The following is a 19,119-nucleotide window of genomic DNA, read 5'->3' on the forward strand; positions in this document are numbered from 1 at the left end:
ATAGGCCAGATCAGTGTGTGCCCTACTAAGTGCACAGGGCCAGTAATTACTTGGTACAGTCCCATGGTTGTCATGGAGGCCATGTAAGCCTGAGCTACTCCTGAAAGTTTGGTCTCAGTACGGATGTTGAAGTCACCCAATACCACAAGTCTCGGTGTCTCCACCAACAGCATAGAGATCAGCTCAGACCATATCTCATGAAGCTTACTGGATGTCTCTGATTCCTGTTTCAGAAGGTCTTGAATTTTTTGTACATTTGTTTAAATTTAAGAGAAAGCTCTTTTGGAGGCTTTCTAGAGTTTTGGATGTTTGATTCCTTTTTTTGGTGATTCTGTGCACTGGCATATCTACGTCTGTATCCACTGTGCCAGACCATGGGTGGACTCACCTTCCCTAGGCTTTCCCAAGGCTTTGCAGAAAACTGCTTACTGCAAGGAAAAATGCAAGAAGGCCCAACTGGCCTTGATTAGAACCAGGGCCTTTTAGGTCCTGGCTCCCACCTGGTGGAACGCTCTGTCTGCTGAGATCAGGGCCCGGCAGGACCTACTATCCTTCCGCTGGGCCTGCAAGACAGAGTTGTTCTGCCAGGCACATGGCTGAGGCTGGGCTTCCACCCTCCCTGTGAAGGCTGTCCACCATCCTGTTTTTAAATTTGTACGTCTGATTGCTGCCACTGTATGAATAGAAATATGCTGCTGTTTTAATGATATTTTAATGTAGATGGAATTTTTATTGTGTTTTAATAGGTTGTTATCTGCCCTGAGCCCACCCATGGGGAAGGTGGAATAGAAATTTGAAGTAAGCAGGCAAGCAAGCAAGCGAGCAAACAAACAAACAAACATGCCTTGGTTGTACAGGTCGAACTTAAGACCTCTGCTGCAGCTCATCAAGCTGGGTTTGAAATCTTGGACCCATGATATAGCCTATACTCTGCTCTTTGGATGGAATGTGATGTTGCATTCTTTGGAACCTGAAAATGAGGTGGGCAGTTGGAATCATGCCTGCTTTTTTTCGCTTTCTCCCCCAATATGCATAAATATATGTTGCACCTTTGTCTGGCAGTTTCCTCCCCTGAATCCAGTGTTAAGAGATGCTTATATCATGAGATTGCAAATGGCATATGCAGAGGTATTAAATATTTCCTGTATTGAACTTTATCATTATTTAATGTACCGTTTTATCAATGTGTTTTTATCTGTATGTTGTAATCTGCCCTGAGCCCGTCCATGGGGAGGGTGGACTATAAATTTAATTAACAACAACAACAATAAAGGTGCAGGCTAGCACACACACAGTTCCAGCGTAGTCCTCAGCTTGCACCCCCAGCCTAAGCCCCGCAGCAGCCGGATCTTCCTCATGTAGATTCAGAAGTACGTCCCATTGCTGTCCTTCCTTCTGAGCAAGTTGGACTGCATCGACTCAGCAGGGTCCTGTCGAGGCTTCAAGGTGCTGAGAATTAGCAAGTGTTTACTTTAAGACATGAAAGAGTTGAACTGTTGTTTCTGGTACTTAGTTAGAAAACTTATTTGCATGTAACCACTTAGCTGTGGAGTAAGGTTTCCCCACCATAGGAATGGGACTCTTTATGCTTAATTAAGTAGGATTAGGAGTCTCTGTTGGGCAACCAGTTTATTGGAGGGGGCAATTAACTGGAAAGATATACTGAAGATTTATTGCTCTTTGTTCAGTTCAAAAAAAGTCTCTATTTAGTTCACAAGCTAGCCACAATATAGCCAGTTAGCTGTTTCTTGTTTTATTCCAATGTAAGCTTTTAAAAATCCTTTTATGTAGTAAAGTCTTTTATAGAAACAAACTCTGGGAGTGTGTTCTTATTATGTCCAGTGTGCAGTTCTGCTACAAATTGAATAGATCCTAACCCAGGGGGCCACCCCCCCCCCCCCAGGCCTGTGCCCTTGCAAGGCAGTTACAAGCCCCAGGGGCTGCGGTCTTGGGGCGAAGCACCTTGGAACTCAGGGTGGCTTCCTGCTGAATAACAGGCAGTTCATACTGCAGGTGACTCAGTTCTTGGGAGGCGGAGAGGCGAATCTGGCTTTGCCCTGACTTCGCTTCTGTTGCCAGACTTGCGGGACCACGGCCAGCAGACCCTTTGAGCGCCGGCGCCCAGTTTATACACGCAGTGCGCCCTGTGCAAAGCTTCCCCCCTTTGACGCTTCAGGTGTGTTGCGGGGGGGGGTCTCTTTGTTTTTCGGTCACACCCGAGATTGAAAATCGTACTCTCGCCTGTAGAAGAAGTCTAGAGGGAACCTTTATTCTTGTCATGCTGTTTTTGTTGGGAGAGAACTTTCTTCACGGGGCGGCATTCCAACACGCAGTTCCCGACCCGCAGCCCGCAAATGGTGCCGTCCAGGAGGAACTCGGCTTCATCCTCAAAGGGTGGCCGCCTTTACCTGTCACGACGAAACACGAAAGGAACCTGTGGCGCTTGAAAGACCGAGGGCGGCATGAACTAGAGTGCATCTCATCCGATGCGTGAAGCGTGACCTCAGTCAGCAGATGCACTCACACGCACACGCACACACCGGCATCGAAGGAAAAACCTGAGAGAGGCAACGGCCTGCGGGGCGAGGGAGGGGGGGGGATCTCGTTCTCGAGAGCTTTTTCTGCACGGCTGAGACGGCTGAGGCGAGGTGCACGGAGGCCATCCGCAGCAGCAGGAATACGCGAGACTGATGCGAGCACTCTCAGCCGGCCAATGGAGGAGCTCCGCAGAGCCTCCTTGCGCTGGAAAACGGCAGCCGCGGCATTCGGATGGGGGCCGCGAACTCTGGAAGAAGTTTGCCTTCCCCGGAGTGTCCTCGACCTCACCTCAAACGCCCCCGCTCTCCTTGCTCTTTGCCCCGAGGGTGGGGGGAGGGAGGCGGCGGCGGGCTTCCTCATGGTTTCCCCAACGGGGCAAACGGAAACATCTTGAGTGTTGGGTGGTGTGTAGAAACGAGGGACTTCTGCACCTGCTTTGGAGTGGGAGATTCTCTCTCTCTCTCTCTCTCTCTCTCTCTCTCTCTCTCTTTCACACACACACACACACACACAGAACTCTCACTACATTTCTCAACGTTGGGCTCTCAAGAGTTCCCCAAATCCTAACCCCACACCCAAGGCGAGTTCTACAGTCCGCAGAAATATTAGAAGAGGTTCGTCTATGGAGGACGTTTCGCTCCCCTAGTCTATGAACCTCCGGCTGAACAAGGTTTCTATGTCATAGGGAAACTTGCTGTTGCAGTACTTTTGAATAAGCGCCGGGCCGGCCTTTCCGGGTCTGATTCGCGCTCGCTCCCCTTCTTCTCGAGGGCTCTGCGGTGCCCGTCGGGACGGAATCCTCCCGCCTTTCTGGGCAGGCGCCGATTCAGGCTCCATCCGGAAAGGAAACTGACCAGTCCGAGCAAAAGGCTGATTTCAGTTGCTGTTGCCAAATTCTCAGATGGGTCCCGCAGGGCGAGGCGTTTATAGTACACAAACTCCTACGGACGGGAACTGTTTTCACTTTAGATAACAATTATTTAAGGTCAATCCCAGTCAGGGATCGCAGACCGTTTATTTTGTTTGTTTTTAGTTTATGGAACAACCTAATTTTACCTGTCGCCCTTTTCTATCTTGAAAAGTCGTTGTGGGTTACACAAATATGCTCACCTCCCTGCCCAGTTCTATTTGTTCTTTAAATCGTTTACAAAACTGGCCATGGCATGTGGCGGAAAAAGAAAAACTAGAAACCATCAGCCGCGGCCTCGACCTTTGGCATCTCTTTGTACAGGTGCTTTCAACGTCGGGGATGAGAGCGCGAAAGGCAAAACCACCACGTTGGGAACACAAGAAGGGCGCAGAGTTTGAAACACCGCACAGTTCTTTTTTGGGAGTAAATGTCCCTGAAATCAACGGCTTTCCGGTCGAAGTCACCTGTGTAGACTCTTAACTCGAAGCAAACTGAATGGAGAACTAAAGAGCTCATTGTGGAAGAATGCAACCCGACGACGATGTGCTAACACAACACTCTTCTTCCGTTTTGCCCGTCAGTTCATGCCCTTCTACCTAAAGAATTCGTAAGCTGAAGAAGAGAGCTATGGGGTCAACCGCACCCTAGACAGAATTGTTGTGACGTCATCTTCCCCCGATACGATGTCATAGCTGCAGATGACGGTCACGCGCACCGCATCTCGCAGCTCACAGAGACTTTCCAAGCCGTGACGTCCCGGCCCTCGCAGCTTTTCCGGTGGAATTTCTCTCGATCCATTCTTTCTTGTTAGATCTATGTCTCACATGATATTTTGCCATATCGATCAAAATTTCCTCCTTGACTGTTCTTGCCATTTGAACCTGAGATAGATGCTAGACAAAGCTGCTATCCGTATCCTGACTCTGTCCTTCTACAACCTGATGCTCTTTACTTAGGATCTAACGCAGATTTAATTACAAGCAGACATGCACAGGGTTAGATATGCTTTCAGTAGCCACTGCCTAGGTAAAGGGTGGTTTCACGCGTGGGACTGAAAGAACCTGTTCATGGGGAATATGATTCATTGGGAAATAGCATAAGAGACCCTTTTTGAAAACTGAATGCACCTTTCTGGCTACATTGGTATGCTTTCGTCTCTGTTCCACCTTTTCATTGCACTTGCCGCTGTATATTTTATTAATAACTTGTGTTGAGAACTGTCATTATTTGAAATACTTCATTTGGTGCAGTTCTCTGGGTGTCAGTCTAAGGTCAGCTTCCTCCCCACTAAATATTGATGGATTAAATAATTCACCCACCAAAAGGGCGAAGGCAGTAAACAGTTGAAACATTGAACAAATGTTTTCTTTTTAATGGGCAAGCGTCTGACAGACCCAAAATAGAGTGTGGCAAACAATATACCAACAGTTAATCTATCAGAGAGAGGGCGGCCCAAAACAAACCAAGATCTTGCCTTTCTGTTGATACTATTCACAAGAAAAGTTAAACACCCGAGAGCACATACCACAGACAATCCGCACGATAAAATACTGAGTGGAGAGTGGTTGTTTCGAAAACTGGAAAGATTTTTCCATGACACCGGGACGAGCGTTTCCCTCTCTGTGCGTGTTGTGTATGATATAGATATATACACCATATAAACAGTATACACAAGTTATTTGTGTTATGTGTATAAAGCTCTAAAAATAGGTCATAATATTGCTGATAGAAAATATTCTTCTCTTGTGGTATAAGAATGTGTACATAATGTGATCCAGCAAATTCTGGTAAGGTTGTGTTCGTATATTCCTTTCCTTTCCTTTCTTTCTTTCAGCATCATTGCTAAGCCTCCTAGATAGCCTCCAGATGAAGCTACACTGTTTCCCCCTCAGGTTTCCGTTTGACATATGGAAACAAATTACGTTTGAAAATAGACTCCACAAACGTAAAACTCAGATTGCTATTTCTCCTTTCCTTAAATGATTAAAAAAACATGCGAGAAGTGGAGGAAGGATTAGAATGTTCAATTCATACTAATTTTCGCGGCAGGAAATTGTTAAAATTTCATATAAATGAAAATTAAGTGGGGCCATAACCAATACATGTAGAACACAATTATCTACATTTGGACGCCTGGTCCAAATTGCAAAAAGATCGTTAGCTGCTAACAGGGAAATCCTCATTAGTTACAGAGATCATAAACCGGTTTCGGATTTCTTAGATTCCTTTTTCTCTTTATGACGTCATGGTGATTTTACAGCAAATTAAATTTCTCCCCTGCGGATTTTATAGTTATTGACGATAGTGGCGCTGGATACAGGGTTTCTCCTTCCCTAGTTTTTTGTCCTCTGGGAAGCATGTTTGTCTCTGTGAGCGCATTTATCACTCTGGGCGCTTTTGTAGCTTCTTGTTACCTTTTCCTGTACATATTTTCAGGCCTGGGCGGCACGCAGCGTCTTTCATGCATCCCTCATTTGCTGCTGATGCTGGTAAATAAAAGGCGCCCCTGCGAAGCAGAGGAAACAGATGCCTGCAAGCTGGCAAAAACAGCAGAAGGAGGGGGGAGGGCCAGTCCCCAGGCCGGGCGGCCAATCAGAAAGTCCACGGCGTGGCAAGTCACCAATCGGCTGCTCCCTGGTCTCGGCGCTTGGACTGATAATACAGGGAAGCGGGCGGGACTGAGCACAGCCGGGAAAAGAGGAGCCGATAAAGTCCGCGCGTGGCTTTTGGCAAAGTCGCCCCCAGCGCTCCGTTTAGCTTTCTCCACGCGGTCTGCTGGCTCTTCCCAGTAGGAACGGTCCATTTCCTCGCCATCCCTGCACAGGGGCCGTGCTGCCGCGCCGTTTGTGACTACCTGAGCAGCCCCGGGCTGCCCTTTTCTTCCCTTCACCTTCCGGAAGCCTGCAGGGACTGAATGCGGTTGCCGGCGGCCTCTGCAACCGGCCCGGGACGCATCGCTTGGGTGAGTGTGCATCTGGTTACGGTGAGGGAGGTGCAGGCGCGTGCACGGGTAGCGGGGAAGTTTCGCGGCAGGCATCGCGTTCAGGTGCTCCGCTGCCAAGGCTGGTTATTATTACAGACTGACGGTAACAAGGTTCGGAGTGTCTCTCCGCCTCCCCTGCACCCCTTATCCTCTCTGGCTTCCTGAAAAAGACACCCTGCAGAAAAGTTAGGCTCATCGATCTCTCTCAGTGAGGGAGGGAAATTTCTGGTGCATGTTTTAACTCGGCTAACACTCCTATAATTAGCCACAATAATAGCCCCCAGCTCCCCATTTTTAAAGCTGGAAGCTTGTCTCGCTGAGTTAGATGAGATTAAGTCGCCCAGTCGCAGCCTTACTTGCCTCTCAGTCCTGCCTCCGAAATGTAACCTTGCAGTTTTGTAGGCAAATATTCTCACAATGCACTTATCTGGTAGGGCGCCAATCGCGTTCTACAGGAGATCAGACAGATTCTTCGGATCAATATTTTATGGGCGCGGACATCCTCGCTCCCCACCTGTGCCGCACTTTGGGTGGAGAAAGCTGAAGTTTTATCCGCACTTAAATTCCATTTAGCACAGCGAGATTTACATCCGAGTAAACATTCGTAGGATTGCATTGCAATTAATTTAATCTGGAAAATATATGCCATAAACTCTTTCAGAGGTTGCTTGCTGCGTGGGGGCAATTTAAACAGGAAATGGAAAAATAGCAAAGTAGGAAGGGATTTTAGTGATCGAAGTAGGCCCAAAGCTCACGTCTAAAGCCTTCTGGCAAAAATAGTTCTACACTGGGAAATAAACAAAGAGCTATATAATGAGAACGATGCCGGCCTGGAAGCTGACGACGAGTCAGGCTACAACTACAGACACGTTAGGCTGCAACAGTGGGATTTAATTCGGATTAAGATCGCTCTTTTAGGGTCGGAGCGGTAGTCCCACAGCCGTCTCCAGAGACGTGGGATACTTGCTTTTTAAAAAAAAAGCACAGGGCAGGCGCAGGCTTGTTTTTGCAGTCAGGGTGATAATGAAAGACTAGTAAAAACACCTCTTTTCTTGAAGTGGCGATTCTAATCCACCCGGGGAAATTATGAAAACAGTACCAGATAATAGCCCCTATTCCAAAAAGATTAATCTGAAACAAGAGGAATCCGCAAAACAAACTCTTTTCAGAATGTTAAGAGTAAGGTAGGACGACATCTCTAGAAGTCGTTCCGTTGCAATCATATTTATTGAACAGGTTTAAGAATAAATCTCTAAACAGAAAAAAAATCTAAACGTCCGGCATCAAATTTACATGGCCCTTGATGCAAGAGTATTAGCAGGCCCGTGTCCAGCCGGCAAAGAAAAGGATCGCCTCATAATGGGATCTCATCCTGTTTGAAATCCTAGCAAGTGGCGTACGGTTTGAAGAGGCACAGAGTTAAAAGAAATGACAAGCAAAAATTGTGTGTAGCTCCCTGGCTCACAGATCACGCATTCTGTTTAAAACCGCATTTGAACAGGTGCTCAGGGAGAACCCAGGCAGACAGAATGCTGGCACGACTCCCGCAGAGAAAGAAAGGGAGCAGAGCAGCCTAAGGTCATAAACTTTCCAAGATCTGTAGAGAGTCCGGGGCAATCTGTCATAGTGACTGGTTGGCTCTTTCAGAGCTTCTGTACCTTTAACGGCGGCCTTGACAGGCAAAGGAAGTCAGTGAAGAGAGCCGGCGCAGAACAAAATATTTTGCCGTGTTTGCTAAGGCCAGATGCAACAATGTGCATTGGTTGTACAATGACCGGTTTTTAATACGGAAAGAAGCGTACCTTTCTCACATGGAAATACAAGTGTTGTGGGAAGTGCGCCCTTAAAATGTCTGCTTGTCTGTGATCAATAACGGCAAAGGATGTCCGGCAGAGGAAACAGGGAGACCTTATGAGTAACACCGAGGTGTGCGGCAAAAGTGGAGAGCATTTTGGAGAATATTTGCAACGCCTTGTTACCATCTATACGCTCAGGTTTCAGTGTGCTGAATGAAATAACTTTAAGGGAAGTGTGTTTTTGTATGCGAGGTAAAACTGAGTGTTTGTGGTAGAAAAAGTAACACTGATTGTGAGGTTGTCTGTCTCCAAATCACTCCAGGGGGGCAGCTGTGTTAGTCCCCGCAGCAAAAAATAAGAAGTCAAGCGGCACCTTAAATTCTAACAACAGTTTACTGCAGCATAAGCTTGGACCCCCCTTGGTCAGCTGCACCTAGCAGGTCCTCATCTCCAATGATGGCACGCGAGGATCTGAAGTGGTCTCCGTTGAAAATTTATGCTTTAGTTTGAAAACAAACAAACAAATAAAAACTAAGTCTTTCGGGGGGCAAAAGACTCTCGTCTCCAAGTAAGGAACAGTGTGTGGGGCCAGCGAAATATGAATAGCAGCAAAGTATGAATAGCGAAGTAAACTTCTCGCTGTTGTGTTTGTGAGCAGCTTGGCACAGAAATGCGTGGCCGGGTGTGGGTGTCTAGTGGCGGGAAGCGCCTGGGCATGACTGGTGACAGAAGCGCTGAGCGGGCTTGGAGGCGACAGGGGAGATGTCGTGGGGCTCCCTGTGGTGTCAAGCGAGCTCTTGTTAAACCAAGCCTCTGGGAGGATTCTAATAACTGAGGCCTGATTGAAACACTAGGCGGGAAGGTGAGGACTGGGGAGGAGGACGTTGGGAAAATGGCCTCCCAAAGGCCAGTGGAGGCTCACAGCAGGCAGAGAGAGGGCGCAGAGCCTTTCCTTCTGCGATGCTGTTTTTTCTTCCCATGGAGCTGGTTTGGTGAAGGGAAATCACACGCTGCAGGCTGAGGGGGTGCAGTCCCTACTCCCACCCTTCCCGGGGCAGGCCCACGAGCCCCCTTCCTTGCGTCTGCCTGGCGGGGCTTTCGCTTGGCAGGTGAGAGAGGCCTGGCGCGCCGCACAAGCCGTGCGTTTGGCGCCTGGGAAAAGGCCGCTACGCTGGCCCGCTCGGGAGGTGCCACAGGGCCCTTTCTGTACGCCTCTATCTGCAAGGCGCCGCTCGGTCAGCGCCAGTCGCACCGCGCCCAGCGTGGGACCTGCTTCCCAGGCGCTGGACTCTTGCAGGCGTCCCGGAGAGGGCGGCCCTCGAGGCCGGTACGCCGTCATAACGAACCGGCGGTGCGGGCTGTCTCTTGTGCCTTGCAGTGAGCGCCCTGGAGGAGAAGGCGGGAGCCGCGCGGCGCGAGCCATGGCTGAGGGGCTGTCGGCTGCGCGCGCCGGGGACGTCTGGGAAATCGACGTGGAGAGCCTGGAGGAGCCCGACCGGGTCGACCCGCCGCCGCGTCCCGGAGTGCAGGCTGACGAGGAAGACGAGGAGGAAGAGGATGAGGCGGAGGACGACGACGACGACGAGGAGGAAGGCGGAGGAGCAGGCGTGGAGGGGCAGCAGGGGCCTCCGCCCCCTCAGCCGCCGCCTCTGCCCGCCGAGCGAGCCGGGCCAGGCGGGGAACTGCAGGCCCGCAAGCTGAGCCGCACGCCCAAGTGCGCGCGCTGCCGCAACCACGGCGTGGTCTCCTGCCTGAAGGGCCACAAGCGCTTTTGCCGCTGGCGGGACTGCCAGTGCGCCAACTGCCTGCTGGTGGTGGAGAGGCAGCGCGTCATGGCCGCCCAGGTGGCGCTTCGCAGGCAGCAGGCCACCGAGGTGAGCACGCTTCCGCCAGCCCCGGGGAGGCTCGCCTTGACTCCCCAGCCAAGAGCCGGGCCCTTCCGTCGCCGGGAGCGGGACTTGCTTCCCCGTGGGCACCAAAGGCGCTCCCGGGATCCTCCTCTTTCTTTCCCGAGTGTCGTTGGCCCCCAAATGGGTGACTCACAACCTGATGGAAAGAACAAGCAAGAAAAAAGGCGTTCGAAATGAAAGCTAGTTATTTGGTCCACTTGTAGTTGGTATGATCCCTATCTTTGTGAGGGGTTGTTGGGTGAAGGGGCTTAGCCCCAGAGGTGCTTGGATTTAAACAACTAATTTGGATCCGGGTACCACTGTATTCACAAATGCCACTTAAACAGCTTTTTGGTCTCAGTGTGAAAAATAGGCAGTACAAATAGGCTTGTTTCAGGTTTCTGAATTGCCTGATGCACCATAGGAAGGTCGATTGATTTATAGTCTCATTTCAGCCTTTGTGCATTTTACAGTTCAGGTGTAATTTTGGCCCAGCAGGCCCAGGTTATGACAATTCTAAACACATTTAATAGGCAGAGGAACAGGAACCTGCTTTCCAAGTCAGATGCTGTCTTGACTGGTTGCAAAAGGGACTTCAGGCAGAGGCAAATATTCTAAAATTGCCATTTCCCCCACCTCTGTTCCCTTTAAGTCATTCTCAGGATTTTTGTTGATCAGGTTTCAGCATCTTCTTATCCCTCTGTACCCCTAGCCATATATAAAATCCTGTTCAGTTAAATGCACGTGAAGCTTGTTCAGTTAAATGTTATTACTCCTGCTAGATGATTTCTCTATGGCTCATTGTTTGACCAGTGAAGAAGCAGGCCCTAAGATATATGCCTGCTAAAAAGTGGTTAAAATGCTAGGAGTAAATAATATAGTTAGTACATACATTATTTAATTATACATCTGTTTTTCAAAATAGGGTACAATAGTGTGACTTTTCAAAAATAGTATAAAATTCAGTATTCTTTCCCTCAGCCTGCCTATAGTCTTCCTAATACTGAATCTAAAAATACTGGACACATTTCTTTAAAAAAATTATAATCCAATTGAAGTTATATTAACAGGAGAGACTGAAGTCAAAGTGCTTGAATTTGGTATGATATTTTGCCTCTGTTAGGAGGTTTCACTTTCCAGTTAGCTTGGGATCACAGCTCCACACCTAGACTCTAAATATTCTTTTATAATTATAAGTCCAATTAAAATCAGAAGGGCTTAATTCCTAGAAAGGCATGTTGGACCTGTCTGTAGATGCCTATATTTAAATTAGGACAGATTCCCTTCTGTTTAAAGACCCCTGATTAACTGACTAGGAAAAATAGCTGTCTGAGTTTTTCTTCTTCACTATTTTAAAAATATCAAGGCAGGAGAATTAAATGAAGACATGAATTGTGATGCCACTTCTGACTTGTTAAAAACTTTTCTTTGCTAGGACAAGAAGGGGCTTACAGGGAAACAAGCTAACTTTGAGCGCAAGACAGTGTACCAGAGGCATGTCCGAACACCCAGTTTGCTGGCTAAAAGCATTTTAGAAGGTAATACTCTTGGACCTTTCAACTTTTCTAACTTCTAGGCATTTCAGCATTGATAATGATGATTTAGTGAAGTGTCTACTACTGGCACTTGCCTGCATAATTTTGAACAACGTATAAAAATAATTAAAATTTTCATTTGTTTAGTTTGTCAGGATATGCTTGCTTTAGATTGATTATAATGGAAAACACATTTTTGGCTGTAGCTCCTTGTTTTTCATCCAACCTAGATGGCATTTTGAGGGACTATATCCCTCATCCAAGGGATACTCCCTGTACAATTTCAGAAAGAGGAGACCAAAAGCTATGTAGAGTTGCACAATGTGCACATTCTGCACCCTCAGAACACAGGTAGAGTTATTCCTTAAGCAGGGACTGGCATTCAGAACCCCTAAAGGCAGGCAAAGTAATAGAGGACATCCTCAGAAAAAGATGTTGTCTTGGGCTCAGCTGCTACCCAGCAGGCAGGTATAGCTCCCTGTCTCTCATTGAGCACAAAGAAACACTGTGAATGTTGGATGCAAATAACTTACTGTGAGTGCTTAGTAGAAAGCACTTGAATAAATGTAAATGCATTTCAAGCAACACACAAAGTCACTGTATATGTGCTTTAGTCTACACAAAATTAGACACACTCAATCCTATTGCTTACATTGGGTTTAAACACACCTCATTTCATGTTGGATCGTGGCCATGCATTTCCCTTGAAAAATCTTTGGGAGTTGGTTCCAAGGAAAAAGCATTTTGCAATTAGGTCAAAAGATGTAACTGCATTTGACTCACAGAAAGAATGAAAATCCACTAGGAATTTTACAAATAAAAATATTACATGTTTTATTATTCAATTAAGAAATGTATTATTTTGCCAGAAGGAAGCTTGGAACCTGCTTAACATAAGAATGAAACATCAGAATAACATTGGGGGGAAAATTGAATAAACTAATATATAGCGCTAACAACTTCTAATTAACACCAGAATGAATATAAGTGAATGACCCCACAAAATCACCCTTCTTGCAAATAGATTTTGTTTTGACTTTAAAATCATCTTGCCTTCATTAACGAATTGAATTAAATATCTATAGCAACTTTGAGGATGTAGACTACTAAGGACATATTTTTTTAGAAAATACCATCCATAATCTCTATCTTTTACATTGTTTAAAAATTGAAATTGACCACATTTGCTTTCAGATTGAATTTTCATACCAATGTGCCAAAACATTGAAGGTGAAAATCAATGCCTATTAAAAAAAAAAACACAGTGGCAAAGTTGGCTTGATTGCCAACTTAAATGTGTATTTTCAGATGCAATCCTATGCACACTTTTAGGGGATTTATTTCTGAGTATATGTACATTCCTAGGCCTGGACTATAGGTACAGTTGCCTTATATTTAAACATTATTTTATTTATTTATTCAATTTTTATACTGCTTCTCTTCAGTAAAGAGCTCAAAGCAGTTCACAATTAAGGGGAATGTTTTTTTAGCACTAGCAGAAGAAATGATCTAGCATTCTATGCAATCTCTAAGCTTGTATAAAAGCACCAATAGGAAAGCTACCATGATAAATTAGGCTCATTAGTCATGTAAAATGAAGATAATTGCTGACAATCAAACAACAGTTTGCAGGACAATTTAATTCTAATTATCTGTAATGACATCTGCAAACAGACAATCCTGCACTTCCTTATCAAAACAGATTTATAGCAGAGAGTGATGCCAACTAACAGAAAAAAGGACTGGCTTGGCCAACTCCTATTCCTTGAACACAGTTTAAGATGCAGAAATCAGCAAGTAATCCTATTTATGGCATAAAGGTAAACATTATCACGTACTAATTGTTTCCAAACAAAGCAGCAATTAATGGTGTTGGGTGGATAAAAAGTTGACAACCCTAACTATGTTCTTACAAAAATAAGGACACTATTGTGCTCTAAAGACTATTTATAGTATATCAAAAATAGCTAGAACTCTATATTCCAGCTTTTCTATTATTGCAGTCCCCTGTTTTCTGAATAGTCATTGTGATTATTTACTTAACTATTAGAAGAGGATGAACAAGTTAAAATGATGATGACCAGGTCTGGAAACGCTTACTGGGGAGTAACTGGTATTAAACTCAGTGCAAGTTTTATTTCAGTAAAGGCCAGCTAGATTTCCAGGGTATGAGCTTTTGAAAGTCAGAGCTCCTTTGGTCAGCTAGAGGAGTGGAAAAAGGAAGGAGTCCTTATAATCCAGGCAGAGGGTGTGAGTGGTATTGCAAATTAGAGTGCCAGAAAGCTAGCTATAATACATTTAGTTAGCTTGATAGAGCCTGGGTGCAAAGTGCAGAAAATTAGAATCTGTAATGTCAGAAAAATCCTATGTCCCAATTCAACCCCGGAGAATCCATTATTTCACATTTGCAAATAAATTCGATTCAAGCAATTTCATGCTGTAATTTTCCCTTGAAGTTTCCTGCTTGAGAACTGCTACTCTTAGGTTAGTGATGGAATGTCCAGCATAGGTTGCAGGTCATTAACGATGCATTGAACTGATGGACAATGTTACTGCTCTCTCACAGGCATTGGGAGGCAAACCTTTTCTTATTCATGGACAGCCCCCCAACCTTAAACAACTCCTCACTCACAACAATGCACTTCCCAACATAGACACAAATTCTGGGACCATGGCCTGCAATAAACCAAGATGCCAATTCTGCCCCCATATTAGCTTCAACAGCACAATCATTGGACCTAATATCAGGCTTATTTACTTGTTCATCTTCCACTGTCAGCAGTGCCCTTCAACTCTCTGTATTGGACAAACAGGTCAGTCCATTTGCAAAAAGAATTACAACCTTGACCTAAAAGTAGCAGTTCTCGAGCAGAGAAACTTCAAAGGAAAAATATATTGTGAAATTGAGTTTATTTGCAAATTTGGAACAATAGATCCCCTGGGGTTGAAAGGGGACATAGGATTTTTCTTGCATCACAAATTCTAATTTTCTGCACTTCACACTCAAGCTTACTACAACCAGGGGTCATTTCATAGAAAAAGAGCAGGAAGAACTCATTAGCATAATTCATTAGCATATGCCATGCCCTTTGACATCACCGGAAGTGTGTCATTAGCATAACTGATTTGCATATGCCACACCCCCTAACATCACCTATCCTGGCTGTTTTGGACTCAATCCTGGCCATTCAGGAACAAAATTGGACTCAAAATGGCAAAAAGGAGCCCTAAATGACCGAAAGTGGCCATTTTGGGCCCTTTGGGGCCTGGTTTGGGGCCAAAACGGCCCAGATCAGGTCAGTGCTGGGCAGGGGAAGGTTCCCTCACCTGGCACCGATCCGATTCAGGCTGTTTCAGCCCCAACCCAGGCCGAAACAGGCCCAAATTGGCTGAAAGTCAGGTGGGCGGGGCCACCTGACATGTGACCTCTTTGGAGAACTGCCGGAACTGCATTCCTGCGCGTTCCCCCTTGAAATGAGCCCTGACTACAACATGTATTATAGCTTGGTTCCTGACACCCTTCCCACCCTCTGCATGGATTTTAAAGACTCCTTCCTTTTCCCGTTCCTCTGTCTGATTAAGGGAGCCCTGACTCCTGAAAGCTCATTCCCTGGAATCTAGTTGGTCTTTAAAGTTCTATTGGACCCAAATCTTGCTGTTTTACTACAGACCAATTCGCCTACAAACTTATTTTAAAGTGTAATCCCTTTTGTGATTTTTTTCTTTTTACTTATTTATTTAAGACATTCGTATGCTGCCTTTCCACCCAAAGAACCATCCCCAAGGTGGTGAACGTGAAAATACTAAAAAGCAATTTAAAACAACACTGTAAAACAACTTAAATTTAAAACAGTATTTAGTATTAAAAAGTGATGACAATTATTTATTTCTTATCTAATATTCATCTACCAGTTTGCCATCTTCTGCAACTGTTTCCTGATACAAGAAGAAAAACACTCCTCGCATTCCTTCCCTTCCCTCATTTGTCTGTCTTTTTATTTTTTCTTGGTATTGTTTCTGTCATCTCTGTGTTCATTGTGATTTGTTTTTAGAGACTAGAAACATATTAGCTACAAGTATAGCTTTGGTGCACTAAAGTGCACTTTGGTGCACCTTTGGTGATGATCAGGGCCGGCGCGCCCATTGAGGCCAGGTAGGCGGTGGCCTCAGGCGCGGGGTGCCGGAGGAAGCACTGGAGGAGGCGCGGGGGGCGGGAGCGCGTGCCACAAAGCAGCAGCCTCCTATCCCTCCTGCCCCGCGCCGCTGTCGCCGCCAGCACCAGCCCCCGGCTGGGCGCAGCTGCTGCGGGCAGGCATCTGCGACAGCTCAGGCAACCAAGCGGGAGAGCTCGGAGGCTGCCTGCCACAGCGATTAGGCCGGCGGCGGCACGCGCACTCCCGTGATGACGTCACACGTGATGTCATCACAGCGCGTGAGGGAAAGCACCCAGCCGGCCGACCGCGAGTGTGGCAAACCCTTGCGCTGCCCCTGGTGATGATATAGTGCATTGTGCAACAAAGAAACAGAACCTATATTGCAAAATGGGTGGGATTAACAGTTTGGAGAAGACATTACAAAAGGTAATGTTTAAGGGGGTCATGAAGCATGGTTGAATTGAACTTCCAGTTTCTGCACTTTCTCTGTAACATTGGGAGAAAAACTTTTGCACTTTCTCCTGTGGTGAGAAGTGTGAAATCCAGCTGCAAAGACAGGTAATTCATCTTACTGTGGGGAAGATGCAAGAGTGTTGACTTGAAAGTTACTTGGGAAGCTTGGTAAGAAGTTCAAGTCACTTTTGCTGAGTCTTCTCCCATTTATGCATAATGTCTTTTCACAAAGGTCATAAACCAGTTTTGTATGCTTTATAACATATATAACAGTGACTTACGTGAGAACTAAGGGTACCTGTTCAGCTCTCATGTAGCAAATGCTGCCAAAGTAACTCTTCGAGCATCTTGCTATTTCCTTTGTAACCCAGGGTTGGTATACAAATGACCAGTTCTATTTTGGTTTTTTCCCGCAGGTTATCGTCCCATAGCAGCAGATCCCTACCTTGGAGGGAATTCACCCTTGCCACCTCCTGTGAGTGACAGGATGAGAAAAAGGCGAGCTTTTGCTGACAAAGAACTGGAGAATATCATGCTGGAAAGGGAGTATAAGGAAAGAGAAATGATGGAAGCTACCCAAGCTGCTGCCTTTTTTCTGCCTAACCGTATGGGGCATGGGTCTGAATATAACGCTTACAAAACTGCCTTTAGCCCTAATCAGATTGAAGCTCCCAATAAGGAGTTTTGCAGCTTCTTTCCAACCTGCCTGGATCTAACGATGCAGTATTCAGGTTCAGGGAATATGGAACTGATTTCATCAAATGTGAGTGTAGCTACTACCTACAGGCAGTATCCTTTGCCCTCGAGGTTTCTGGTTTGGCCAAAATGTGGTCCCCTCAATGATGCCCTTCTTTATCAACAGTGCCTTCTCAATGCTACTGCAGTCCAACCCCTCAAATCTGGGGCGGTCTGGGATTCCAAGGCATCACAAGGTCAGGATTGTCCAAACTCTGAATGTGACATGTCATCAAAGACTGAAAACTCATTCCTGCTTCCTCATGTTCGAGAAATTCAGCCGTCTCCAAATGAGCTCCATCAGCTCCCCCAGGAGAATCGTGAAAGATCAGCCTTCTCACCTCCTAGGAGGACTTTCTCACACATCTCTGAAAAAGATACGCTGGCTGCTCAAGAACACTCCCTCAGCAAGATCAACAAAGAAAGTAACAAGCTGTACCTGTCGCCACCCCCCCTGAAATATAGCCCATTCCATTCATTATTCCAGCAGGCATTACACAACAAATCAGGGCCTGAGTTAAAAACAACATTGGATGAGGCATCCAAGAAGTATACCATTAAAGAGAACCAAAAATACAAATTCACCATAGACAGATATGCAAAAGACATTTTGGGGACCAAACAAGTTATCACAAAACTGTCCACAAGTGAGCCACTGTCATTTTCAGTTGAATCCATTCTTAAACGACCTTCTTCAATGGTCACCAATGTTACACAATAGTTATATAATGTGATCCTGAAATGACCTATATTAGTGTATTTGCACTTAACAACATAATCCTAACCGTATTTACCAGGAAGTAAATCCGTTTTGATTTAGTGGAAATTATTTTTAAGTAAACATATTTAGGATTGGGATGCATATTATTTTATGCCGCAGTTCAAAACTTACATGGAAGGATTTTGCGTTTATTTTGTTGGAATTTATTTCTAAGTTAAAATGGTTTAGGATTATCACAAAGGTTGTCAGTAGGTCTCAATAACAATTGTCCTGTCTCTTTAATAGAAGTTTAATAAGTTGTGATTTGCCAGGTGATGTTATTTACCTCCATGCCATGCAGGCTGATCCTGCACTGGGCAGGGGGTTGGACTAGATGGTCTGTATGGCCCCTTCCAACTCTATGATTCTATGAAAAACTTCAGCTGCCCATTTCTACATATCAAGCATATATTAAAGGGTCAGAACATTTCCCCCCCCAGACCTGTAGGCAACCCCAATTACTACTGAGGATGATTTCACTGACCTCAGAAGAGCTCCACAGGACTAACCTATTTTAATGCAGATACTCATCCTTAAATGATTTGTAGATTGGTGGTTCTCACAGGCATTATCCTTGCTGTAGGTTATTTATAAAGGCACCTACAATATATTTGGTGCTATAAAGAAATAAAAAGAACAGGTTTGAGTTTGCGGACTTGCAATATGAAAGCTTGAGGTAAAATAAGAGGGACGTAGGGGAAAAGGTGATTTCTATGTTCTTTATGAAGTTGATATCCTTTGTATCATTTCACCAAAATTTTGTATAAAATAATGTAGGGTGTAAATGGTTGTTTTACAGTGTACATAAGTATGCATGTTTTTCTTATGAGAATAAATATATTTAAAAAATTTTGCAACTAAAACTGACTTGGCCATCTGTAATTTTCTAAATTTTATCTGGTTTGTCATAATAAAGACTTTTGTTAATATGAATATTAACAAAAGTAGATCTCACCATTGTCTTTTGTGTACGTCCTGTTTCCCTTTCCCCTATCCTGTGTTTAATGTTCACATGGTCTCTTCTGAGCAACAATGATTTTGCTAACTATCTAGCAGAGAGGTAAGCCTGTTCTCAAGTGCACCTAAGCATTTTAGATTGCAGTTTCTATGTACAATCAGTTTTGATGTCACCATTCAGAACATATGTCTTTTTCTAAAACATGCAAAAATATTCCTAGCCTTTGTATCTTTCTTCCATATGACGCCTTCTGTACTTGCCAGTTTACAAAAGTCCAGGTTTGGCTTCTAGCATGCCATTCTTAAATTTAGTCAAGAAGCTGAGATTAGTACAAGAAAGACTAAAAGATATGCATGCTGGAGAACTGAGTTGCAGACATCTTACGAGAATATTTTTATGCATCTCAAC

At 45.2% G+C, this 19,119-nt stretch overlaps 1 protein-coding gene across 2 annotated transcripts; it reads left to right on the plus strand.

Moving 5' to 3' along the window:
• Positions 1 to 6,155: 6,155 nt before the first annotated feature.
• On the plus strand, positions 6,156 to 18,621 carry DMRT2 (doublesex and mab-3 related transcription factor 2). Of its 2 annotated transcripts, XM_054986917.1 has the most exons (5): positions 6,156 to 6,410; positions 9,606 to 10,101; positions 11,552 to 11,654; positions 16,675 to 17,021; positions 17,121 to 18,621. In XM_054986917.1, exons 2-5 carry the CDS (start codon positions 9,649 to 9,651, stop codon positions 17,712 to 17,714), a joined length of 1,497 nt encoding a protein of 498 aa, XP_054842892.1. In that variant the 5' UTR covers positions 6,156 to 6,410; positions 9,606 to 9,648; the 3' UTR covers positions 17,715 to 18,621. The 2 variants fall into 2 exon arrangements, with proteins under 2 accessions (XP_054842892.1, XP_054842891.1); XM_054986916.1 differs by having other exon boundaries at positions 16,675 to 18,621.
• The last annotated feature ends 498 nt before the right edge of the window (positions 18,622 to 19,119 follow it).

The sequence above is a fragment of the Eublepharis macularius genome, chromosome 8 (assembly GCF_028583425.1).
Source record: "Eublepharis macularius isolate TG4126 chromosome 8, MPM_Emac_v1.0, whole genome shotgun sequence".
Lineage (NCBI taxonomy): Eukaryota > Metazoa > Chordata > Lepidosauria > Squamata > Eublepharidae > Eublepharis > Eublepharis macularius.